Source organism: Lithobates pipiens, unplaced genomic scaffold (assembly GCF_037356315.1).
Source record: "Lithobates pipiens isolate NorthernLeopardFrog02 unplaced genomic scaffold, aLitPip1_a1.2 Scaffold_18, whole genome shotgun sequence".
In the NCBI taxonomy this organism is placed as follows: domain Eukaryota; kingdom Metazoa; phylum Chordata; class Amphibia; order Anura; family Ranidae; genus Lithobates; species Lithobates pipiens.
In genome coordinates, this window is record NW_027507758.1 from 163694183 (window position 1) to 163721665 (window position 27483).

The window sequence follows — 27483 nt, forward strand, 5'->3', positions numbered from 1 at the left end:
TTTTTATGTGTTCTCAAAGATGCAAGAATTTGAGGTTGATTCTTCAATAAGTTTCAGGTGGTAAAGTGGGTTTTTAAGTTTGAAAATGAGACAGCTCAGTTTCTCTTGCTGTAGGTAAAACTGGCCATAATTTTAAATTTGGCTGGTTAAGCAGGGACCAGCCGGATTTTGAACCATTTATTGTTGTTCCCATTCATGAGAAGTCAATCTAGGCTTGTTGGAAAATGTTTGTTCCATTAGAATATCGCAGTGGGAAGCATTCACTCAACAAAAAAAACGAACTAGCTGAATCATCAGGTGAAAATATAAGAAAGATTACATAAAAAAAAGAAATCTAATGCAGACATCACATCTAAAAATGTGTAGGCTGCAATATAATAAATGTTTTCTTATGAGTTTAATACCACTTTAAGGGGGTTGCCATATGTTCGTTGCTGAGCAAAATGGAAAACATTAAAATTGAATACAGTTTTATCATTTTTGAAAGTCTTTACATATTTGTCAGTTGTTGGGGTTCCCACTTTTATTTTAGTTTAGATCATTTTCCTAATTTGATAGGAAACGCAAGCTACTCTTACTTAGCTCCACGACAACTGCATTCTGCAGCTACAATCAATCAAATGGTAGCAATCATCCTCCCTATTCCCTTTTTTTATTTGACTTTTTCACTTTCAGCACACAAATGTGTGTGTACACAGCCCAGTTTAAATTGGAAAATAGTTTGCGTAAAAACTATACAGTACATCACGGTCACAGAGTCTAAGAAGACCAGTGAACAGTCGCCCAGTGCATTTTTGTATTCTTTTAGGTCTTTTTTTAATTTGTTAAAGGATCTGTTCAATAATCTACTACAAATGCCTATGAAATCATATTTGATTATGGAGATATTTCCTGTAGGAATTGCCAAGTGTGAACTGACATGTTTTCTAAGAGCAAAACTGACATTAGCTAGTGCAAACACGTTACATGATTTATTCATTCACATTAAAAATTTTCTAATCTCAGTAAGTGCCAGTAACAGGTAAACCTACATCATGCAAAAATGTAATTATCGTAATATCTAAATCATTAGCAGCTATAGCACGACATTGTAAATGTTCAAGGAATCCAATATATTTTTTAGATTACCACTGATATATTTCATTGAACTATAGAAGCTTCTTTGCATGTTAAAAGATCTCACAGTACATGGTACAGTGTTTGTCCAGCCTATGACGCACAAAGCAACTGATCATTCAATACTACAATTATTTAAAAAGAAAAAAATAAATAAAATAAAAATAAAAGGAACCTATCTTTTGTACTTAAAGAGGACTGTTTTTGCATTAAAAAAACAAGGTGTAATGGCTGGCGGTAAGCAGGGTACCTCTGGATTACGTCAAATGGCAATTAGCAAAGCGTAGAGAGAGCCCACTTTATCTAATTCTTTGGCTGTCTGGGGTAGACAGCCAAATCCCAAGCTGGTCTCTCCTTTTCACCCTCTAATCCATCTGTTTAACAATTCCACCTCCCCACTCGTCAGGAACCTGAGACATTACACTGGTAGCTCAATTAGGGCCTATACACAATTGGGCACTTTGTGACCACTGGAGGCCCATTTTCACTAGCCCATTGTCGATCCAAATTGAAAATGCTCTTTTCACAAATGTTTTGATTGCTTCAAGTTTCCCATTTTTTTAATTCTCTAGGCCCGTCGGTGACTAAGGATCCTAAGGTGACCCCCTATGAAACATGGTGTACCCAGGAAGCAGGGCACAAGGGAGGTATATCTACCATCAATGGGCTGCTACTTGACTCCCCTGACAAGTTTCCCTATATGCGGGAGTGGGATTCGGATCTAGTCTCTGAAAGTCATATGGCACTCTTCCTTTAATTAGGCTTATATCAAAGTACTGACTAGGTGGTACATGGTGCCTTTCCATTTGTCAAGGCTTTATCCGCCTTCCTCACCCCTATATTTTCGAGGATGCCATGCACTTGGCAATATGTATCATATATGGTGGGAGTGCCCGCGATTATGGGGTTTCTGGAATAAAGTAATTGCTTTGATACGGAGAGTTTCAGAGATCCTGGACCCCCAACAACCAGAGACTGATCTTCTTATGGAAAACTTTCTAAAGTCCATTCCTGGAAAAATACTTTGATGTGTATCTCACTATATAGACAAAAGTTGTTTTAGATAATGCTCAACAAACAAATTGCCAGTGTGTTCAAAGACACTACTAAGCGATTTGAGGCTATCTGGAGCCCCTGGGCTGATTATGGCCACTGGGCTGATTAAGTTCATGTGAAGCTGTAGGGGAACCAAACCAATTCAGTTCTCCCCCTGGGTGCTTCAGTTCTTGTTTTCCTCGCTGGATTTCTCTCCCTATTCTTTACCATTTCCCCATCTTTTGTCTTTACTCCATTCTTTTCTGTTACGTCTGAGCTTTCTCCTGTTGGGGACTTCTTCTCTTTTACAATGGTTATAGTTGGCACTAATGGGTCCTTTTTTTGCATGCTTTTTGCATAGTCAATTGAGAAGTTTCTCCCTGTAGTCATTTACATAAATTGCGTAACGATTATTCTGGATGCTCTATCCTACCTACTATCGTGACCGACATGGTGTGAAGCTTCACTGTTAATTTTGCTTTTCTCTATCTTTAACAATTGATCTAGTTCTGGAGAGATGTTTAACTTTCACTGTATTTGTAAAGCTTGTGTCAGAGTCCTGGCTGTTGTAACGCTAACGACATTTTCTCTTTGTCTGATTTAAAATTTTCAATAAAATTCTTGAAAGTAAAAAACAAAGCCTGCTTAATAAATCCCCTTAAAAAAAAAAAATTCACAGCTTGAAAAACATACGGGGGGGTTAAGAGGAATTATACATACTATACCCTTGACTTCTGCCTACAGTGTCTAGATGAAGTTGATGTCATACTCCTTTTGGTAAGATCCCAGGGAATGCTGAATATTCCAGGTCTCACAAAAAGATACTTTTGCAATGTGTATTCTCGTGTGATTTTGGATATTCAGTATTTCCCAGGATCTCACTGAAAGTACTGTTAAATCACCACCTGCAGTGCTGAAACCAGGGGTAAGGTAAGTATAGTTTCTATCCTTTTCCCCACAGTTTCTTTACTTTTATGCAGTAGTTTATATTTGGATAGGAAACCTTGCCTGTTAGTGCAAGATTCATTTTAATGTGCATTTTCATAAAAATAAAGTGCTCGTTGGCAATTTTACGCCTAGATCAGGGGTTTCCAAACTTTCCAAAGAGCCAGTTTACCCTCCTTCAGACTTCAGGGGGCCGGACTATAGCCAGTTGGAGTAGAAAGTGCCCCAACATCAGTGGAAGTAAACAATGCCCTATCATTGGTTTTAGTGGGAAGAATAGGGTCTTATTATTTTATTATTGGTATGAGTATGAGGAATAATGTCCCATCAATGGGGAGGAATAATGTCACATCAATGGTGTCAATGGGAGGAATAGTGTCCCATGATTTGTGTCAATGGGAGGAATAGTGTCCCATTATTGGTATTAGTGGAATGATTAGTGCCCCATAATTAGTGCAAGTGGGAGGAATAGTGTCCCATCATTGGTATTAGTGGACGGAATAGTGGCCCATAATTGGTACTAGTGGAAGGAAAAGTGCCCCATAATTAGAATTAGTGGAAGAAAAAGTGCCCCATCATTGGTGTCAGCAGGAGAAAATGTGTCCCAAGGGCCAAATAAGGGTAAGCAATGGGCCTCCCCTAATAGCAAGTAATAGACTAGATGAGGAATCCAGTCATATTTAACCAAATCTTTATATTCATTTGCTGTGTTTGATGATGCTTATCCACAAAAAGATTGTTTAAACCATGCAAATCAATGCCCAACCTTTTTTTTGTTCTATGTACTGTATCACCAGCATAAGCCTTACACATACAGGAACATTATTTCTCAGTTATACTATTTTGAACCTAAATGGATTTTTGCAAACATTTCACCTGATTGTTCAGAAATCATGCTGGATGTAAGCACTCATGTACAAATTGAGCTGTGTTCTAGATTTAACCTAGGTTTCTTTGAGTAAAACAAAGTGGGATATTTTTCACATTTGGTGTCTTCTTCATTGAATGCACTCAGTACATACCCCCTTTCATCATCCCCACTTCATAGCATTTTCTGAGTCGGCAGGCTTGACAGCTCTTTCTCCTGTTTTTGTCGATGGTACACTGATTGGTTGCGGGGCACATATAGTCATTATGGCCTGTAAAGAAAATAAGGGTCTTTGTAAAAATAGTCTGGAAGACAATTGAAATGCATTAATGACCCTGAAGACTTTTTGTCCTGGAGAGGGTTTGATAGTGAAAGCTTTTTTTCTAAACATTCACTTAAACATAGAAATATGAAACAACCAGTGGCAATTAAGCCCTGACAAAAAGGTTAACATTTCTACATTGAGAACTATAAACCAAAATACAATTATTTTTTCTAAGAATACAAACAGTATTAACATTTGCCATATGGCCTGTAAAGAAAAAGATGGACTTTTTCAAAAATCAGCTGGAGGAGAAATGAAATGTTTTAATGACCTTCATAACCTTGAAAACGTTTGGTATCAGATGTTTTTCTAAACATTGACTTCACAAAGATATGCTTTACTTTTATCAAATTCACTTGCCAAAAGGCATTATTTAAAAAAAAAAAAAAAAAAAAAAAAAAAAGAAGAAGAAAAAGCATTGAAAAGAAAAATTAGAAATGTATAGTGTTCTACTTAGTTTGTAACCAAAGTTACATAGTTACATAGTAAGTGAGGTTGAAAAAAGACACAAGTCAATCAAGTCCAACCTAAGTTGTCTTCCTTTCTTTATTTTTTCCCCCGATGACTAAAATTGGACAATTCTGGTTCGTTGTAGTTTTTACATGAACTTTTAGTGGCTTTATATAATTTCTTCATGTAATAAAGCAGAAATAAGCTTAAAAAATATTTTAAAAACGCTGACAGGTAGGATTTTAATGTCAGAAAAGACCCTATCAATAAACTGATCAGTGGCCGAAGAGGATTGGCTGCAGCCACTGATTGACAAAAGTTTTTCAAATTGTATGTTCAACAGAAGTTGATTTCATGATTAACTTCTTTTGAGGGCCACGCACAGATTGAAATTTGCAAGGTCCCTGCTAAACCCCTTGAATTTAATTCTATCTATGCCCAGCTCTCTCCATTATGAAACTCAAGCAAGGTTACAGCTACCCCTCACAGATATTTTAATTGAAATATTGCTAGGAACATCATCAGCATATTTGTGGGCTATAAATCAAAACCACTGTGGTACAAAAATGTATAGGTATCCACTGGTTGTGTTGCTTATGTTATTGAATATCAATTATGAAACTTAGCATTACCACACATAGGGTATGTTCAATGCCAAGGATAAAAAGCTTCCTAATGTTTATTTCCACTGTTGCAGTCAAATTTGAGAAACCCCCCACTATATGTTTGTTAGGTATTCCCATTCCCACAGCAATACCTAAAAATATTTTTTGCATCTTTTTTTACCTTTCTAGTTATTATTTTGGTGCAGGGTTATACATAGGACAGCAATTAAGTTATTCTAAACAGTTTCAAATTGAAGGGACAAACTGTGAGAAGTTAATTAACATACAATGTACCACCCAAGCCTTGAAATATTTACCCTTTGCTAAGGGTACTACCTAAGCACCTGAGGTGCATAATAAGTTTTTACAATTTTTCACACACGTGATAAAATCTGAATTTTATTTTTCTAGAAAAAGACTTAATTTCTTTCCCCCGATAGCAGAGGCCATGTAAAATAAAATGGTAGCAGCAATTTTCTATGCTGCATGATATTTTCATAACTATATAAAATGTATATTTTTTTTCGAAAAAATACACTAAAATGAACTTTAGTGCACACAATCAGAATACAATTTTTTTTGGTAAAATATTAAACATGGGGTTATGTCAAGTAAATAGATGCTTAATTAGCTGTATTCCAAGTCACGATGTCCAGGGAATGACAAGTCTGAACCTGGAAGTGACAAAATGCTTGTACATTAAATTAGATGCAAAGCTGATTGGGAAATGGATGTTCTCCAAGGTCTTCCCACTAGGCATCTTTTCAAAGTTTACCGCATTCCCATGCTCCCCGGAGGAACAGAAGAGCCCCGGAACAACCATAGGCAGCACCTTCTCAATACTGTAAAAGTAATTGGGGGTATCTACAAGCACCTGAATAACCAGTCACTGGCCAAGATCAAGCACAGGACAAAACTAATGAATGCAGCTGCTATGTAAATGGAAACATGTAACATATATACAGTAGGCATTATACCAGTTTGTTTTCAAAAGTGGAAATACACTTTTAAACTTTCTGAACTGACAATAAAAAATATCATTCTACCAAGTAAATTACATGCATATTCATAGGATAAATGCATGTCTGTCACAACATACAGTGCTTGGATTATGACTGCCATATAATCTTTATGGCAATTTTTTTATACAAATAACTTATTCACATCAAAATAAATAATATACTGTAAATGAACATAGCAACAATCAATGTGAAGTATTTAATGGAAAACACGTATGCCCTGTACACACGGTTGGATTTTCTGACGGAAAATGTGTGATCGGATTTATGTTGGCGGAAAATCCAACCATGTGTGGGCTCCATCTGACTTTTTCCGTTGGATTTTCCGACGCACAAAGTTTGAGAGCAGGATCTAAAATTTTCCAACAACAAAATCCGATCGCATAAATGCCAATCGTGTGTAGACAATTCCAACAAACAAACTGCCACGCATGCTCAGAATAAACTAAGAGATGAAAGCTATTGGCTACTGGCCCGTTTATAGTCCGAACATACGTGTTTGACGTCACCTCGTTCAGAACGATCGGAAATTCCGACAACTTTGCACGACCGTGTGTACAGGGCATAACAAATGCAATAAAGTAAAAACAAGAACATTCATTTATGGCCCCACCATAGCAGCTTTTTAGCTATGGTTTTTCCGCAACTTGTTTCAATGTGGATATACTGCCAAAGGACAATTCGAAATAATTAGAAAATCAACACAAGGTAAAAACTATTATTTTACAATATTTTACATGTAATTTTCTAAATGCGGCAATCATTTTTGTGTTCTTTTCTACCAGTTGCAATTTAAAATAAAAAAATAAAATACATTAAAAGTCCACCCACAGTCACGAGGCTGATTTTAATCAGTTTTCCTTAGAGTTTGGCAAGTACAAGAAATTTCTCTTCTCCTTTTTATCTGATTTTGTAAATCACAATACTTTTAAGAGGCTGGCATTAGATCAATGCTACGTCTGCTTGTAGTAAAACTTAACTGGTTGTTTTCTGAAGGTAATAAGAATGTGCATTGTACTGTAAACTACCTAAAGCACAACTGAACAGTTAGTATAAATTATCTAAATACATTTATAGTTACATAGCTATTCTGCTTAAAAAAAAAAAAAACACAAGTCTATCCAGTTCAACCAACACAGGAAAAAAAAAAGAAAACACACACACAAATAGAAAACCTACATATATACAATCCTATACCCACAGTTGATCATGAGGAAGGCAAAAAAAAACTATCAATCATAATCCAATTTGCTCCAGCGGGGGAAAAAATTCCTTTCTGATCCGCCAACAGACAATTGGATATTCCCTGGATCAACTTTACCTATAAATATTAGTATCCAGTTATATTATGTACATTTAGGAAATAATTCAGGTCTTTTTTAAAGCAATCTACTGAGCTGCCCAGAGCCAGCTCTTGTGGGAGTCTATTCCACATTTTCACAGCTCTTACTTTGAAGAAGCCTTTCCATATTTGGAGATTTAATCTCTTTTACTCCATACGTAAAGAGTGCCCCCTTGTTCTCTGTGATGACCCACTGTCCTCTGTAAATAACTCTACACTGATTTCACTATATGGACCATTTATGTATTTATACATGTTGATCATATCCCCCCTATTCTCCTCTTCTCTACAGAGAATAAATTCAGTTCAGCTAATCTGTCCTCATAGCTGAGCTCTGCCATGCCTCTTATCGGTTGCTCTTCTTACTAATGATTTGAACAGGGGCAAAATCATGTCTCTCTCTCTCTCTCTCTACAGCCCATACCTCTTTTAATACACAAAAGGATTTTTACTCACTTTGTAAACTGCAGCTTGGCATTACATGCAATTATTAAGCCTATGATCTACCAGAACAACCAGATCCTTTTCCACCATGGACTCCTCCAGTTGTACTCCCCCTAGCATATTTCTAGCCCCTAAGTGCATAACTTTACATTTATCAACATTAAACCTCATTTGTCACACAGTTGTCTGACGAAACAGTGCATTGAGGTCGGCTTGTAAGTTATGCCCTGTACACATGGTCGGACATTCCGACCACAAAATCCATCGGATTTTTTCAGACGGATTTTGGCCGAAACTTGTGTTGCATACACACGGTCGGACAAAGTTGTCAAATCCAATTGTTCTGAATGCAGCAACGTTCGTTGCGTATGACCGAACTACATAGAGACCAGTAGCCAATAGCTTTCGTCTCGTAATTTATTCTGAGCATGCGTGGCACTTTGTCCATCGGAATTCTCTACAAACCATCAGAAAAAGTCAGATTGGATTTTGTTGTCGGAAAATTTTAGATCCAGCTCTCAAACTTTTTCCGTCTGAATTTCCGATGGAAAAAGTCTGATAGAGCCCACACATGATTGAATTTTCTGACAACATAATCCGATCAGACCGTTTCCGTCAGATTTTTCCGACCATGTGTACAGGGCATTAGAGACATTCTGTGTGATGTTATTCTACTGAATAGCTTGGTGTCATCTGAAAATACTGAAATGGTACTTTAATCCCAGACCCTATATCAGGTATAAATATATTAAAAAGTAAGGGTCCCAACACTGAACCTTGGGGTACACCACTGATAACCTTACACCATTCAGAGTAGGGATCATTAGCCACTACTCTGAATATGGCCAATTTTCTACCCATTTACAGACTATTTTTTCCAAGCCTGTAGACAGAATGCCAGAAGTATACCACATCCACAGCCACCCCTCTGTCCAAGGTTTTGCTCCCTCCTCATAGAAAGAAATAAGATTTGTTTAACAACGTCTGTCTTTCATTAATCCATGCTGACTTTTGCTTAACCATCCTAACAGCATAATTATGTCAGATTTTTGCGTCTTAAAGGGGTACAATTGTTTTGCATAGAAATTTGGCGTTTTATATTGTAGGCCTGTAATTCTTAGTAATAATATACTTAAATCTCTCCAAACAAGATTCTAGTAGATATCACGGGTATGATAAAGTTTGAAACACGAAATCATAAATTATAATATAATAAATAACTATAAATTATAAAAAATAATAATATAATAATCATAAAATGTATTTCCCCATGATTCACTATCGCTCAATTCTGCAAATGTTCTAATTTACTATTGCTGTTTTCTAGCTGGTCTAAAACCACTTTTGTTGCCATGGACAATCTCAAGTTTCCAGGCAGAAAGAACAGTATATACAATATAAAACTGCATGCAGGGCAATGGACAAACTACTAGGGACAAAATGGATGCAAAATGATGTCATACAGCAGGGATATGCAATAAGCAGACCTCCAGCTGTTGCAAAACTACAAGTTCCATCATGCCTCTGCCTCTGGGTGTCATGCTTGTGGCTGTCAGAGTCTTGCTATGCCTCATGGGACTTGTAGTTCTGCAACATCTGGAGGTCCACTAATTTCATATCCCTGTAATACAGTAATGTAATCTGTAAGATTACAGTATACTGTATGTGTTATGAATTTTCTATTTTTTGAATCTTCTGCCAGGTTCCGCCCCTGTGCATCACACACAGAGGCATCGAGCGGAGGACACAGCCCGCAGGCACTGCGGGGGACATCACAGGATTCTGGGGACAAGGTAAATGACCTGCGTCAAGATCCTGCAATGCAATCTTGGGCTCGGGGTTACCGCTAATGGTACTGAAATTTAACCCCGAGCCACACTTGGGAAAACCGCCAGGGAGGTTATAATGTTTTTTTTTCTAGCAAAAACTCATCTATGTAGTCTTTTATTAAACTCTCCAGTATCTTCCCAACTATAGAGGTTAAACTAACAGGTCTATAGTTACTTGGTAAAGACTTTGATCTCTTTTTAAATATGGGCACTACATTGGCCTTTTGCCAATCCTGTGGTACTATTCCAGTAATTAAAGAGTCCCTAAAAATGAGAAACAATGGCTTTAAAATAACCTGGTCCAGGTGCCTATAGATATACTGCGACATACTTATGAGACCCCTTTCTCAGTGACTTGTGTAATAATTTGGTTACGCCCTTCAGCCAGGTGTCTGATTTCCATCCCCCATCTTTCTTCCTCCATGGTCATACGCCTGCAAGTAACTCTGCTCTACCTTCTGCTGAATACCACTGTGTGTCTGTGTATGACCCTTTAAGTGTCCAGGGGGATCTTGTTGCCATCGCAACTCACCACTAACTCCTTTTACTGAAGCTGTGTTCAGTGCAATATTTGGGCATATCGCTCCATCCTTGGCTACCATGTGTGGCTACTGTACGAGCCCTGCCTTTAGCAGGCTACGGAAGAGGTCATCACTTTAAGAGTTCTCATTGCAGATTAGGCAGTGTCGCCTACGCAGACAAAAATAACTTGATTTCAGAATACAGATAGGTGTGATGTCACCAGTCACTAGTGGCTTCAGGAACAATCAAACTAAAATACTCTTAAGTACAAATGTACTATACTCCCTGCTATTTGCCAATCACTATGAGTCTCACAAGTCCCAGTATATCTATGATATTCACGCAATGCTCTTTGAACTTATTATGGCACAAAAAGGAAAAACTGAGCAGCATAAAAAAAAAATTATCAATGACCACATCTGATGACTGCCCAATATTAGAACTGTAGAGAGGATTGTATGTCACATATACACAGAAAATAGTCACATGGCTGTAGCTAAACCCTAATGTTACTATTGTCATGATAATAGCTACAATGACCTAAATTCATATAAAACAATTATCCAATGTCATAAGAGAAAAACACAAACTGTTGGAACTCGCCCCATCCCCAAAATGCTAAAGGGAAGCTTTTAATATTCTATATCAACATTTGTAATTGCTTTAAATGATCTCCATATAATGTTCCCCATACTCCCCTCTTTTTTTTTTTTTTTTTTATTTCACCATAGCCAAGCCAAACTGAAGAATCACCCAAAAAATAAATAAATAAGGTGATATGGGAAAGAAAGTAAAATAGTTTTCCTTAAGAGAAAAAGGAGAAGAAAAAAAAAAACGAAACAAAATAAATAAATAAATAAAACGATTCAGATTGAATGCTGCCCCAACCTTTAACTTGTTAAAGAGCCTTGAATCTGTAATTTTGTTAAACAAAATGATTGAATCTGCCTTCAAACATTACGCAACACCCTCTCTCGGTGGTGATTAACATATTGATTGACTCTCAGTGCAAAACAATTTGCAAGTCAAGCAGGCCACAAAAAGTTGTATTAGAGAGAGCAGGACCTCTGTTTATTGACACAGACCGCCCCCAAAACAGTTTTTAGAACTTAGTTAGGCCTGACTGTAATTAATTCCATTCAAGCATTAAGAAAAAAGTTTTTGAGAGAAAAGGAATCAAATCAACAGAGATACCACGTCCCAATAATTATAAAAGAGAAAAAAATATATAAAATGTTCAGGACTCTGTGTTAGTTTTATTGATTCAATTAATTTACTCAGGTAACTATTACTGTGGTTTCCATTGAATTACTCATTTCATTTTATTTTATTATATACTTCTGTTTAATATCTCTTCGGCTTTTTCTTTTTTTTTTTTCACAGTCAAAAAAGGTTTTATTGAGAAAATTTTCAGGTTTACAATTAGCATAGAGTTATAGATGTTACCAACAACGGATTGTATACAAACATTGATACAGATAGATAGCAGTCGTGTTGTAACCTAACATCTCATTAAAACAAGTAATGAGAGCAAAAACACATAGAGAGGGATAGAAATTAGTAATATCACAAGGTAGGCTATGAATTTGGGGAGGGGTGAAAAAGGGTACAGGATAAAAGGGATTGGTATTCAGGGAGGGGGAACCATCGCACTCGGGTTCGTTTTCTTAGGTTAAGTGTGTATCTAATAGAGACACGTATAACACAGCCCTTTTATTTGTTCCTGTCTATGTCCTTTTTCTCTTTAGAGTGGCGTAGAGGGGAAATTCAGCTCATAAGTAATCTGTAATCTGAGGAGAGGGTAAAGGCCAACCAAGGTTGCCAGGTTTTGTTAAAGGATGCGCTGTTCTCTTTTTTCATAGCCACTAATTCCTCCATTTTAAAAATGTATTGCACTCTGTTTAACCAGTCCTTAATTGTTGGGACTGTGGGGGCTTTCCAATGGGCGGGTACAAGGGTTTTAGCAGCAATGAGTAGGTGTCGGGAAAGTGATTTTTTGTAGCGACTTAAGGTAGTTGGGACTAAATTAATCAGGCAGGCGGCTGCATTTAGTTCTATATTCGTTTCCGTTATATGTTTTATCCAGGTCTTAATTCCATCCCAGTATGTGCTTATGAGAGGACATTCCCACCAAATATGTATAAATGAGCCAATGCAAATTTTACATCTCCAGCATTTATCTGAGGTGGGGTGAGACCATTCCCCGATCTTTTGCGGTGTCAGATACCACCGAGTGAGGACCTTATAGGAAATCTCTTGGTATTTGGAGCTTAGCGAACATTTGTGTGTCAAAATACATGCCTTTTCCCATTGCTTTTAAGAAATTTTCATTTTAAGATCAAGCTCCCACTTCCTTTTGTGTTTATTGTTATCCGCGTGTGGCATACAAATTAGCCATGAGTATGCAAGGAATGTGGTATGAGCTACCGGTGATCTTTTTAAGCATATGGATTCTAACTGCGTCAACGGGAGGCAGAATTTGGATTTGTACTTACTGTTTACCACAAAGTCCCTTAGTTGCATGTAGAACCACATGCCAGGAAATGTCTCACCCACCTCAGAGCTAAGTGCGTCTAGTGTTTTGAGTTTCGAGTTTGTCATGCAATGATGAATAAGGAGGTCCCTTGGTAATTTATGGTGCATACCCGGTGGAAAATCAGGGTTGTTGGCAAGTGGTGTCAGTGGACCCGGGATGGATGCGATTTTATGTAAACTCGCTATTTTGTGCCAGATGGTGATTGTGTTTACAATCAGGGGGTGGTCTATCTGTTTATCTTTTTTGGAGTGTGTGGACCATGGATAGTAAAGGTGTCTTGTGTACAGTTAGATTGCTTTCCAATTGGACCCAGTCTTTGTTTGGGCCATGACAGTGCCAGTCTATGAGTCTGGTGATGTGTGCAGCCTGGAAGTATTTCTTAAAGTCAGGAAGGCCCATACCCCCCTTGCTTTTGGGGAGCGTTAGCAGAGTAAAATTGATTCTGGGCTTTCTATCCGCCCAGAGGAAGCTCCTCTGTGCTTTAAGGAGAGTGCTAAAAAAGGTTTCCGGAATTTTTATGGGTAAGGCATTAAATAGATACAATAGTCTGGGTAGTATCGTCATTTTCAAAATGGACGCTCTACCAAACCATGAGAATTTTTTCGGTTGCCACCTTAGTAGGTCTTTCTTTATTGCGGATAATAGGGGTTTGTAGTTGGAGTTGTATAAAGCGTTGAGGTTCTAGTTAAGTTTATACCTAAATATTTGCTGTCTGTTCCCATTTATAAGGGTAGTTGTCTTTCAATCTCTTAAGTTGGTCAGGAGGAAGGGTAAGGTTGAGTGCTTCAGATTTTGATTGATTCACTTTAAAATTGGAGATGAACCCAAAGGTTTGAAACACCTTTTGAAGGTTTGGTAGGGATATATGCGGGTTGGTGATAAAGAGTAATAGGTCATCCGCATAGGCGGCTATTTTGTATTCTCTATAGTTTACTGTGAAGCCCTGAATATCTCTGTGTAAGTTGATTGTTCGTATTAGGGGTTCTAAGGTGATGATGAAGAGGAGTGGAGATAAGGGGCATCCTTGGTGTGTTCCATTGTGGATCGAGATGGGGTCAGAAAGTGTGTTATTTACTTTAATTTGGGCCTGGGGGTTTCGGTAGAGGGCTGAGATCCACGACATCATATTTTCCCGTAGTCCAATATGGGCACAGGTGTCCATCATGTAGTCCCAGGAGACTCTATCGAAAGCCTTCTCTGCATCGGTAGAAAGCAATATTCCGGCTGTGTTAGAGTTTTGAGCAAAGTGAATTAGATTCAGTGCCTTAGTAGTATTGTCACGGGCTTCTCTACCCGGCATGAATCCCACTTGTTCAGGGCCTATAATCTTTGCTAGGAGGGGTTTTAATCTGTTGGCGAGTATTTTGGCCAGGATCTTGAGATCCACATTCAGAAGTGAGATGGGTCTAAAGTTTGCGCATTCGGAGTGGTCCTTGTTCGGTTTGGGGATCACAGCTATGTGTGCCATTAGGAATGAGTTGGAGTCATTTCTGTTTTTTGCTAGGAAGTTAAAAGCAGATCGAAGGGGTTTCAAGAGAGAGATTGTGTAGGTCTTGTAGTATTGTGATGTAAAACCATCAGGACCAGGGCTCTTTCCTGTTTTTAAATCTGATATTGCATCTGAGATTTCTGATAAAGCGATAGGGTCATCTAGCTTGTGTGTATCATCGCTTGACAGGGATGGTAATTTACTGTTTCCCAAGAAGTCTTTGATTGCTTCTCGTTTTGTCTGTGTAATGTGGGGTGATTTGTGTTGGGCCGGCAGGTCGTACAATTTAGCATAATAATTGTGAAACAGGTCTGCCATTTCTTTAGATTTGTATTTCAGAGTCCCCTCCTTATCTTTTATGGCGTGGATATGACTCGATAGCGTTGCTTCCTTCAAGGCCCTAGCTAATTGTTTCCCACTCTTGTCCCCTTGTTCATAAAAAATATAAAAAAAATAAAAAAGGTATCGTTTGATTTTGAGATCTAGTAGAAGACGCAGTGCTGTTCTACATTCATTCAGTTGCTCTTCTACCTGAAGAGAGTGAGAGTGTTTATGTTGTAATTCCAAGTTGGCAATTTGTTGGGATAGCTTCGTAATTTCTCCTTCTCTTTCCCTTTTCTTCCTGGCGCCCCATTTTATAAGTTCACCCCTCACCACTGACTTGTGTGCTTCCCAATTATTTAGTGGATTCGTATCCGTGTCAGTGTTGTTGCGAAAGTATGTATTGATTGTGTTGGGGATGTCATCTTTCACTATTTGGTCAGTAAGGAGTGTGGGGTTGAGCCTCCAGTTAAAAGCAGGTTTGCGTTGTGTACCCAGTTCTATCGAGATAGCCGTGGGTGCATGGTCAGAGAGGGCAATAATTCCGGCTTTTTCTTTATCTCGGGCCACACACCTTGTTTACTTACCATTTATTATTTATCCCTCTCTACAGACCAAAACGGCGACATATCTCTCTTGATTTTGGTCATGAGCCAGTATAGGCTTATGCCTTAACCCAACTGATTTTTCAATGATACCATGTGAATTTATTACTGATACAGGGAGTTCTGGCGACTTTGGTGAGATATCATTATGTATATTGTATTTATAAGTGATCTATAATTACCACTGGACTTAATATATGTATCTACTAAATGTTGAACATTACATTACTTTATTTTATTTACTTTCTTCCATAGACCAACTCAATATTTTGTACTCTTAAGATGTTTTCTTTATCCACATGTATTGATTTATGTTAACATTCATGGCATATCTTTATTATTTTAGTGCTAATTCTCTGGCTGCTCAAAATTTTCCTGAAGAAGCTCCACCCGGGCTAAACATGTTGAATAATCGCAGCTTTTCTCTTTTCTCCTGTATGGATAAAAATTTTGGTCAATCCTGAAACGCCTTTCTACGCTATAATGGGCAAAATTGTTTTTATGAATGTATAAGTTATATTACTGTTCTGTACAATACAAATAAAATTATATTATTTTATCTATTTCTTTGCTAATTTTGTGATTCGATACCCTAAAAGTCCCCAGGGGTTGGTGATTCCCCAGCCCCTTTCCTGGCCCCCCATTATTTTTTTCTCTTTTATAATTCCATTCAAGGCTTCTCCTTAAAACCAACATAAAATTATGTTTTAAGGTCCTCATCTGTATTTCACAATACTTTGCCCCGTCTGGGTCCAATCATCCATCCTTGTTTGTGCATTTACCCTAAAATACAAAACTTAAAAATAATTAATAAACCCTCACTGTACCTCTCTGAGAGGTTCATAATGGTCTACACTAGTAGTGGATGCTTGGAACAGACTTCCAGCCAAGGTAATGAGTCCATCCACCGTAAGTACAGTCAATAATGTCCAGGACCCACCCCCATATCTATACTCTGACAGACAAAAATTATGGAAAAACTTGTAGGGTTTGCAAATACTTAACTTAAAAAATGACAACATGTTGACCTAAAACCTTCACACATATTAGCATCACATGAGTTAATTTGGAAGGAAAAACAAAACAAAACACAAGACCTACTGAATCCATAAGATGCCACAAGGTGCAAAGTGCTGTATCATGTCGTTTCCGAGTGTCAGAGTGAATGAACCTTCACTCTAACCACAGGAAAGGAGGAAAAAAATCAACACAAAATTCCTACAGTTCCTCAGCGTTATAGGGATTGGGATTTCATATTTGTGCACAGGTTATTTATTCGCAAGTACATTTAAACTTGTAAAAAAAAATTATACATTTAAACTGGTACCAGTATTGAGCTCATTTCCAATGAAAAAAATTAAAATTATAAAATAATCATAAACAGTACAACGCATGCGCATTAGTGTGATCACACTTATTTATGGCCATAAAGCAATGTTGAGTACACCCCAAAAAAAAAATCTTTGTTTACACATGGACAGTTCATACCCATGCATTCCATCACTCAAACATACACATTAATTTCGATTGCATCCCATACATCCTGGATAGCACTTCGGTAATTGCAAATTAATTGTTATGTGTTTCTGCAAACGGGAGAGAGAAAAAAAAAAAAAACAACAACCAAGAACACCAACCCAAAACAAAAAATAAAAATAAACTGAAGCAAGAGTAAGTTTCTGTACTAAGCAACACTTGTACCCTATACCTTTGAATATTTATGGCAGTCTTCTGATCCTTTGGGGAAGATAAACACCTATATTACTAATAACCATGTTTGAATACCTAGCCTAATATACATTACCTTAGGTGTATGTATTTATGTATATACATCTATATTGATACACCTGCTTAACATGTAAATACTTTTTCATGAGCTCCCTGCACCTGGAAAATATAACTTACAAAACATACAAAGTTATTACCCTTCTCCCTTTCTTTGGCACAAAGAAAGCAAACACTACCACATTGTTACATTTACATATTTATATTGGTATATGTTCACTGACATCCGCACTTGGATCTGGTGAATATAAATTACTCAGATCATAGACATCTGAATGACACATTAGATCTGGTATTTCTTTCACTGTTTCTACATTGCTTATATTTAAGTTTTGATCCCTGTAAGGGGAAGTCCTAGCAGATAATATAGATAGGTTGGGCCTCCCTCCTGTATCTTCTGTTTGAATGGAATAGACGGTTTTCTGTGGGGTCTTAACAATTTGATCAAAAGATTGTTTTATTTCTTTCAGTTCTTTATTACACTGTACCACATCTGCATGGCATGCTTCCTATTTTTCCTTAAGAACATGTTGTGTTGTTTCCATTATTTTATTGGTATTTTCCCAATTATGAATATGTGACTTCAGTAGCTCAATCTCATTTTCAAGAGAGGTTATTTTGGTTATTAACGTAAGTTTTTTCAGAACTGATCTCCTGTGCTGTAATCTGAGATTGCTTTCCATGGTATTTATATTCAAAGGGGAGCATGAGGCTATTTGCCTTTGACTAGTAACTGTGGAGCCATGCCTATAGATCTTATCTTTGGAGGCATTGTAATTGTAATGATGTCTCTTTCTGTTTGAAAAGGTGGCCAATTCTCCTGTAGTGTGACTTGCTAAACAGGTATTGTTTGTACTCTGTTGATAAATCTTTGATTTCACAGAATTAGACCTTCTGGCTACATGAAAATAATTGTGCATACAATCCATGATACATTGATATGAATCTTTAAGAGGATTTATAAAAAATCCACATTGAATTTTACATTTTGGATGGGCATTAGATATTAGGAGGGTTTTGTACTCTGGGTCCACTCTGTGTACATTTCTCCATTTGCCCACATAGTAAGCTGACCATAGCCTGTTTGCATAAAGAAGTGGATTCTCATTATTTTCCTGTTTTGTTCTAAACGCTGCTATTAAGCCTAGGTCAAAGGGATATAATATTTTTAGCAGTTCATCTACAGTTTCATTGTAATCTGCTCTTCCTTTTTTAACATGGTCTGGTAAGGAAGACCATGTGTCTAAGTTAACTGTTAATAGTAAAACTTTAACCTGATCTCTGGAGTTGGCAACTCCCAGCTATTTACATCGTTGCAAGGCATTATCTGCATGAAATGTTATGTGCACTCCTGGCAATAGTTTGCCAATATTGTTAGCTACAAGTAGCACATTTTCTAAAAATTGTCTGTCCTCCCTATCCCTCTTTTGTGCTGTACTCTCAATTCCTGTTTCATGCACTTCATTCACTGCAGGAACCATCTTTCAAACCTTTTTTTTTTTTTTTTAATCGACTGAATCTTCATGCATAGAAACACTGGGCAACAGCTCTTTTCATCTCCTTCTAATGTATCTGGACTCTTCATGTACAAATTCTATATTATATTTAGCTTTTAACATAAGTGATGTGTTCCTTAGTATACTAACAGTAGGCTTCCTAATGATTACACACTGTACAACACAGCTATTTTTTATAGCCCATTTCTATATTGAGCACATAGAGCACCCAATGTTAATTTTTAGCCTTCAGATGAAAAACCCTTTCATAGTATGCCTTTTGTAGATATTGCAACCCCTTAAGATATTGCTGAAAGAGACCACCAATTTTTCCTGTCCCTTCGTGGTCGCCATTTGTTGACTATTATTTATGTGCATACACCTCAATCATTGTAGTAGTATGGACATATACATATCTAGATCTGAGAGATCTTGTACAAAACAGGTAGTTCAATCAGCAATACACATTTATTTATAGGGTTACATAATATATACAAACTACACACCAGACAGTTTTTACATCACAATATACAGTGCAGGTCCCCTGGCTTACATAATATTTACGAATTACTCACAGAACCATATTTACAATACAATATAAGGTGCAAGTTCAGAGTTAGATTACCTGTTAACTTCAGGTCAGCCCATGGTGACTGCCGTGTGCTTCCACACCAGAGTGAGTTGGCTTGCTCACAAGGCATTATATCCCCCCCTACTTTCTGTAGTGTGGCTAATATAATTCTCCCTAATTGGTCACTGTACCTAGTAAATGTATATTGGGAACAGCCTGATTGGATGAGTCAAAGAAAGCTGTTGTTTACTTCCCAGGTGAGATGTTATCTGGGAAAACAAAAGGCCAAGCTTTGAAGTTGAACTAATTACAGTAACACCAACACAACACTCAATACTTTAAATATATATTTCCCTCTAAGGGAAATATATTTCTAATTACAATATTGTACAGGTATTAATGGAGATTTCACATAAACTCATAAGGCTACACTATTTTCTTATAATTTATAGCTTTTTTTAACTGTGTTTATAAGCTACATTGGTTTTATTTTTAGCCTTTTAAAATTGTTGCTCATGGGAATCTATTTTGAAGCGTGTTTGCATACAATCACAATCACTTTGAAGAATTTGAGTTCTGTGTTCATCAATGCCAACATTCCCTCCCAGACTAAGTCTTGGAGAGCAGCCTTCAGCCTTGGAAAATGTGCTCTCTTAGGCCCCCTTCACACAATAGACCCGCTCAAATCAGCCTGCTCATTTTTCAGGTAGATCCGAGCGGGCCGCCTATTGACTCCTATGGTCAGGCGGATGTCAGTGGAGATGTGTCCGATGACATTCACCTGCTATCTGATCTGCTTAAGACAGATGTTCAGCCATCCATCTGGTGGATCGGATCTGATGAGATCTGATGAACAGACATGTTGTCTGGTTTCATCTGATCTCCACATAGGAATGAGCGGGGCTCTGACAGGTCCCTCGCTGCCCAGTGAGCAAAGACGGACCTGTCATCCGCCGACTCAGTGGAGATCAACGGAGTGATCTCCCTCTGAGAGTATCTGCCCTGTGTGAAAGGGGCCTTAAAGTTTAGTGCTTTTATCTTTCCAGTATGTGTTTGTTGCTTACAGCTAACATTAAATGAAATCAAGTTATCACTGCTATCCGGATGTTTTTATATGAACATTAGTAATTAGCTCTGCATGGTTTGAGATGACCAGGTCCATCAGAGGATAATTTCTAGTCGGGCCTCTATGAACTATACCATAAAATTCATCATAAAAATGTGTCACCGGCGCAAAATCCAAACTACAAAGTGAAATACAAAATATTTATGTGGTCCGCTGCAGCTATAGTCCCTTCACAATGTGAAATGTGCTCTATATTGATAAAAAAAAAAAAAGTAGCCACGCTAACTACAATATAAATCAAATCTTGGCAAATATAAATAAAAGTAAAAAATACAAGTAAAAAATATTGTGTAAAAAAAAACATATGTACCAACACCACTGCGTGCTAGTGCCCACATTTTTAAGCTTTCAGTATTAAAATCAAATTATCAAGAAAATGTCCATCACAAGTGAATATCAAATCATCAAGAAAGTTTCCATCAAAAGTGAATTGTGATACTAGTTCACTCTCCTCAAATTATTGTTAATGTCCAGTTCCTTGCTGTGTATGCTATTCACCACCAATCTCCCCCACCATCCAAATTTCTCACTCACCAAATTTCCATTTAACCACTTGCTGACTGACTCAGGCATATATATGCTCCTTTAAGAGTCATAGCCCGCTGCAAGGTGACCCGATGCGCATGGCCGGTGGGCTTGATAGCTGCTGGCCACCTGTGATCACGGGCACGAGAGCCAGAACGGGGATTTGTGTATGTAAACACACAAATCCTCATTCTGACAGGATAAGAGACAGATCTGCTGTTCATAGGAATTACGAATAGTGATATGTTTCCTCCTCCAATCAGTCCCATCCCCCTACAGTTAGAAACACTCATAAGGGAACACATTTAACCCATTGATTTCCCCCTAGTATTAACCCCTTCCCTGCCAGTGACATTTACACAGTAATCATTGCATTTTTTTTAGCTCTGATCGCTGTATAAATGCCAATAGTCCCAAAAATAGTGTCAAAAGTGTCTGATCTGTCCTCCTCAATGTCGCAATCCTGCTAAAAATCGCAGATCGCCACCATTGCTAGTAGAAAAAAAATCATAAAAATTCCATAAAAATGCCTTAAATCTATCCCCTATTTTGTAAACGCTATAACTTTTGCACAAACCAATCAATATACGCTTATTGCGATTTTTTTTACCAAAAATATGTAGAAACTGATGCACAAATGTGTTTTTTTTTATTTGGCGACATTTATTATAGCAAAAAGTACCGGCATTCGTATCAAGTCTTGGATGTGATTTTAACCAAGAGCAGGAAGTGACATATGCGTCATACCACTATGCCTCAACGCGTTTCACATGAATAATGCGTCATCAGGAAGCTAGCCTCAGTAGCCATCAGTAGCTTCCTAATGATGCATTATTTATGCTCTGTGCAATGAGCTAAATCTCCACCTCCTCATTAACACTGGATGGCCTGTAAAAAACTCCAATGATTAACTTTAAACTACGCACACCCAGATGCAGTTCCACCCATAATGCTTCAGCCTTATCACGCTCTCCATCAACTAGGTCCTCTTTCACACTCTCTTTGAGATCACTTCCCACATAGAGACAGACACCACCTTTCAGTTTTACCATGTCAAAGAGAGCATAGCCAGGAGTATTAACAGCCCAGTCATGTGAAGAATGAAGCAAAGATTCAGCAATACCAATTAAATCTTAGTTCTTTTTGTGTGCCAAAGCTTTCAACTCACCTATTTTGCTTGGGAGACTTCTCCCATTGTTGAACAAACACTTTAATACATTGTCATATTCCGCACACGTATTTTACATATGTTTTACTTTTAGTATAAATAGTACCCAATGGTTGTTTATAACATGGGAACTTTCTTATCACCTGCCATAGCCCTCCCCCAATCTTTCCCCAATCCACCCACTAATAGGGACTGACCCCTGTCTGACCTGCCTGCCCTATTATAATCAAATTCACCCTCCCCTTCAATCCTAGTTTAAATACTCCTCCAGCATTACCATAAACCTCTCCCCAGCAGAGCAGGTCCCCTTTCATTTAGGTGCATACCATCTTTAGCATATAGATTGTACATTGACACAAAAAGTCTTTAACCAGTTCCCTACCGCCATATTGTAAAAAGATGGCAGCAGGAACTGTTCCTTCCTCCGAGTGGGCGTCATATGACGTCCTCTGCTTTCCGACATTGTGGAGAGCGTGCACCTTGCTCGCTGCAACATTGGGGACCCGATGCACGTGCCCACCGATGTCTACCGGGCACCCGCGATTGCCCGGTAACAGACCCAGGACATGGATCTGTGTGTGTAAGCACACAAATCCATGTCCTGTCAGGGGAAAGGAGAACTGATCGGATGTCTCCTCCCCTCATCAGTCCCCTCCCCCCTCAGTTAGAATCGCTCCCTCGGACACACATTTAACCCCTGCAGCGCCCCTAGTGTTAACCTTTCCCCTGCCAGTCACATTTATACAGTAATCAGTGTATTTTTTATAGCACCGGTCGCTTTATAAATGTGAATGGTCCATAAATAGTGTCAAAAGTGTTTGATCTGTCCGCCGCAATGTCACAGTCACAATAAAAATCACAGATCTCCGCCCTTAGTAGTAAAAAAATAAAATAAATAATAATAATTACAAATCTATTCCCTATTTTGTAGACGCTATAACTTTTGCGCAAACCAATCAATATATGCTTATTGGGATTTTTTTTATACCAAAAATATGTAGAAGAATATATATCAGCCTAAACGGAGTAAAAAAATATACATATTTTTTTTTTTTAAATGGGATATTTATTATAGCAAAAAGTAATAAATATTTTGTTTTTGTTTTTTAAATTGATGCTATTTTTTTTGTTCATAGTGCAAACCTTCACTGCTTCCTGACAGTGAGCAAGAGTCCCATTCTGCAGCATGCTTGCATATACATAGGCTTTATACTAAGGCTGTAAGCCATTGAACACCTTTTGTTTTAATGTTTTAATGCACCTGCAAAGCTTTATAGAATGACCAAGGGGTGAATAAGGCAGAATAAACACACAATTGAAGGTTGTGCTAAAATATATATAATGGAAACCTGTTGAGAGAAATTTGTAGGCTGCCATTGCTCTGCAAATGCTTATTACCCAACTGTCGTAATAGTCCCCTAATGTCTGTACTTTATAGGCCTTTTTTATAGTACTTTATAAATATGGAGGTCAGGTGTTTTGATTTAATTTACTTGTTTCAGGTCACAGAGTATTGAAACCAGAAAAGGTAGGTAACTAGCATAGTCAGAAGGTGGTCAGCAAGGTCTATCTTTATACTTTATAATTTACTTATAACAGTTTTTTCTACTTTATTTAGGCCTTAATTTAATGTTATGCATGTTATGCATGTTATTACATTTGTCAATCAAAGAGGATCCTGTTGATACTGTTTTTAACTTGTTACTGCCTTTAAGACTATAATCCTTATACACTTTGGGCAAATCGTATTCCACCTGCCAATCCCCTGTCCGAAAGCACTTCCCAGTGGCCACAAAGAATGCCCTCATTGTAAAAGGGATAGGTGTCCGGACAAGGCTTAGCTTTGGACAAAGAGCTTTTCCCAGAAGTCAGTAAAATGGAAATTATAACAACAAAGCAAACCTAGTTTAACAGCGGTACACAGAAAAAGGTTTTTGCGTCTAAGTTAATGGGAGGCATATTTTTTATTTCTGATCTTGGTAAGTAATTTTACTTTTAAAAGTTTCAGAGCTAACAAGTTCACTTTCCACAATATATAAGAGCAAGATGTGTTAGGAAGTGCACATTTACATCTACTACACTAAAAACCATGCAGGACTTTAACTAATCATACAGGAAATTTTATGAACTGTTAGCCCCCATACACACGGTCGGACATTCCGACGGAAAATGTCCGATCGGACCGTGTTGTCGGATAATCCGACCATGTGTGGACTCCATCTGACTTTTTCCATCGGAAATGTCCGACCAACAAGGTTTGAGAGTTGGATATTCAATTTTCTGACAACATGATCCGATTGGACTTTGTTCGATCGTTTGTAGAGAATTCCGATTGGACAAAGTGCCACGCATGCTCAGATAAAATTACGAGACCAGAGCTATATGCTACTAGCCTGAACATAGTCCCGTCATAACGAACGAACGTCATCACGTTCCGAACGATCGGATTTTCCGACAACTTTGTCCGACCGTGTATATGCAACACCAGTTTCGGACAAAATCCGTCTGAAAAAATCCGACGGATTTTGTGGTCGGAATGTCTGACCATGTGTACAAGGGCTAAGATTTGATTAGGATAAGAAGTTCTAGAGAGTTTGAGTGATGGGACCACCAGTCAAGCACTAACCACAAAAGATGGTTGGTTCAGTTACATGGCTTCTAATTGTGGTACAGATAGCTCTAAAAAGTACCCTACATAAACACATTTCAGGGATTAAATCCCCCTCTTGGAACCCCTGTAATGTGTTGGCTGTTTTTAAATGATTACTGTAATGAAAAGCTTGCCTAGACTGCCAATGACAGGGCTGTTTCTGCACTTGAGAGCTCACAAGTGCTTGACCTTAACAAATAACTTATTTGCTCCTTATTGGTGTGCTAAATATATATTTGAAAGTGTTTTATCTGTTCAACTCTGTTCTGTTCATTTGATCTCCTCTGCGGTTTTTATTTTTTTGCGCTATAAACAAAAAAAAACAATATTTTATACTTTCTGCTATAAAACAAACACATCCATAAAAAAAAAAAAAAAAAAAAAAAAGATTTGAATTCCTTCTTCAATTTAGACCAATATGTACTCTGCTTTGGTAAAAAAAATCCCAATAAGCGTATATTGATTGGTTTCCATAAAAGTTATAGCGTATACAAACTATGGGAAAGATTTATGGACTTTTTTTATTGTTTTTACAAATTTTAGCAAGATTGTGGTAGACAAAGCTGACACTAAGTGACACTTTTTGGGGACCAGTGACACCAATACAGTGATCAGTGCTAAAAAAAATGCACTGGCACTGTACTAAAGACACTGGCAGGGAAGGGGTTACCACAAGGGGCAATCAAAGTGTTAACTGTGTTCCCTGGGAGTGCTTTCTTACTGTGTGTGTGGGGGGGGGGTGGCTTAACTGAGTAAAGACAGAGATCCGTGTTCCTGCTTAACAGAAACACAAGATCTCTGTCTTTCTTACTAGCAGAACGGCGATCTGCCTTGTTTACATAGACAGACTGCCGATCTGCCCCTCTCTGAACGATCACTGGTGTCCGCCGGACCCACTGATTGGCTCCTGCTGTGTCCAATCACAGCCGAACTGGGGCTTCGGTGGTGCCCCAGAGCCTAAGAAAGGAAGCATGTACAGGTACTTGATTTTGCGCTTAAGGGCCGCCCTGCCACAGAATATGTATGTGGGGCACCCCTTAAGCGTTTAATTGGCCTGATAGGTGTTATCTTGGAGCTACAGATAGATGCATGGAAGTGTTGGTGAGTTGAATAGTTTAACAAAAGCCACTGAACAGGGCTGGCACATTATCATTTACAAAATTGCTGCATGTTGTGAGCCCACAACAGGACTTAAAAGCTTAGGGGTTTATGTACTAAAGCTAAAGAGTGCAACATTAGTCACAGTTCTTCAGAGAAACCAATCAGCTTCTAACCTATTTTGTCTAATTAAGCTTTAGAAATAAAACCTGGAAGCTGGTTGGTTTCTCTGCAGAATTGTGACTCATTTTGCACTCTCTAGCTTTAGTAAACAAATCCAGTGTCTTTTTAGCAGATCAACAGGTATTTTCTGTACTTGCAGAGTCATGCCAATGTGCATGTATTGCAGAGATATACTGCATACTTTTATATTTTGCACTGACACACACTGGACTGGAATATTTATCCACACTAGGGTCTTGTGCTCTAACTTTTTACCACTTCATTTTTAATTACATATTTGGGGTTGCCCACATTTTGTAAAAATTAAGCAACTTGAAAACTACTGAAGAACATATACTGCTTTGACTTTGAATCTTATACTTTTGTGACATTAGTGCTTTTCATTATTTCATCTCGCTTACTTGAAATCTGCATTATTCACTTTGAGGGTGAGTAGGGTGGTGTCCATTTTGCCCTTTGTATGCACCTGCTAGGACAATGATGTAAAAAAATCCACAAAGTAAAACATCCTATTTTAGTGTTTGCAGCTTGAAAGATTACAGATATGAATTGTAATCACTTTGTAACTTCGGGTTTTAATTTTTATTAGACACAGCAGTAAATAATTAAAGGCCACGGAGGAGGACTTTGGGCCTGAATCTTGAAAGTAGAAAAAAGAAATAACCTGTCTTTATTCAAAATCTCCCCCAGAAAAGATTAAACCTTTTTTTTTATTTTATTTTTTAATGAAAACAGATAAATGATGGAAAAACTCACATGTTATGCCAACTCATTACAGTGTACAGCTTGTACTAGGCTTTTTGTATTACCCAGTTACAATTTTTTTCCTTTTCTTAGTATACTAAATAGATTTAATTGTTGGTTCTACTAAAGACTTGATTTAAATGATTTGGCACAAGGAGCCTAATGTAATTAATTTAGTTTAACAGCTAGTTCATCCCTACATGTTCGAATGCCAAAGAGTATTCACTATCCCCTGGATGGCAGGAAGAAACTTAAAGAAAAAAACAAAAAAAACAAAAAACAAAAACAAAAAAAAAGTCACACACAAGTATACATATCAAGAACCCAAAATATTATAATAATAATCATAATAATAATATAATTATAAACTTGATTACAGGGTCAGTCGAGCAAAAGCAAATTTTAGATATACAGCTAAATCAGCCCTTAATTTCTTATTGTGTCTTGGGAGTTTGGGTGTTCCCATGCACATGTTTCAGCTCCTCTTGTTGCATTCCCCATCACATAAAAAATTAAAGTACAACTAAACCCGTGAACAAAAATATATAATATAGCAGTTTATCATTTCTTAGATGTAATGGCTTTTATGGCTTAGACGTTAGTGACTTTTTTTAATGGCTTAGATGTTAGTTTTCCTTTTGTAGAACTTTTTTAACAGGCATAGAAAATACCTGTTGATCTTGGCA

General features: G+C 37.7%; 1 protein-coding gene across 1 annotated transcript in view; it reads right to left on the minus strand.

Moving 5' to 3' along the window:
- ESR1 (estrogen receptor 1) overlaps positions 1–27483 on the minus strand; it is a 515033-nt gene that overhangs the window by 161030 nt on the left and 326520 nt on the right. The window contains exon 4 of the mRNA XM_077486339.1: positions 4119–4235. Within this exon, the coding sequence (XP_077342465.1) occupies positions 4119–4235 (117 nt within the window). The remainder of the gene's footprint in view (positions 1–4118; positions 4236–27483) is intronic.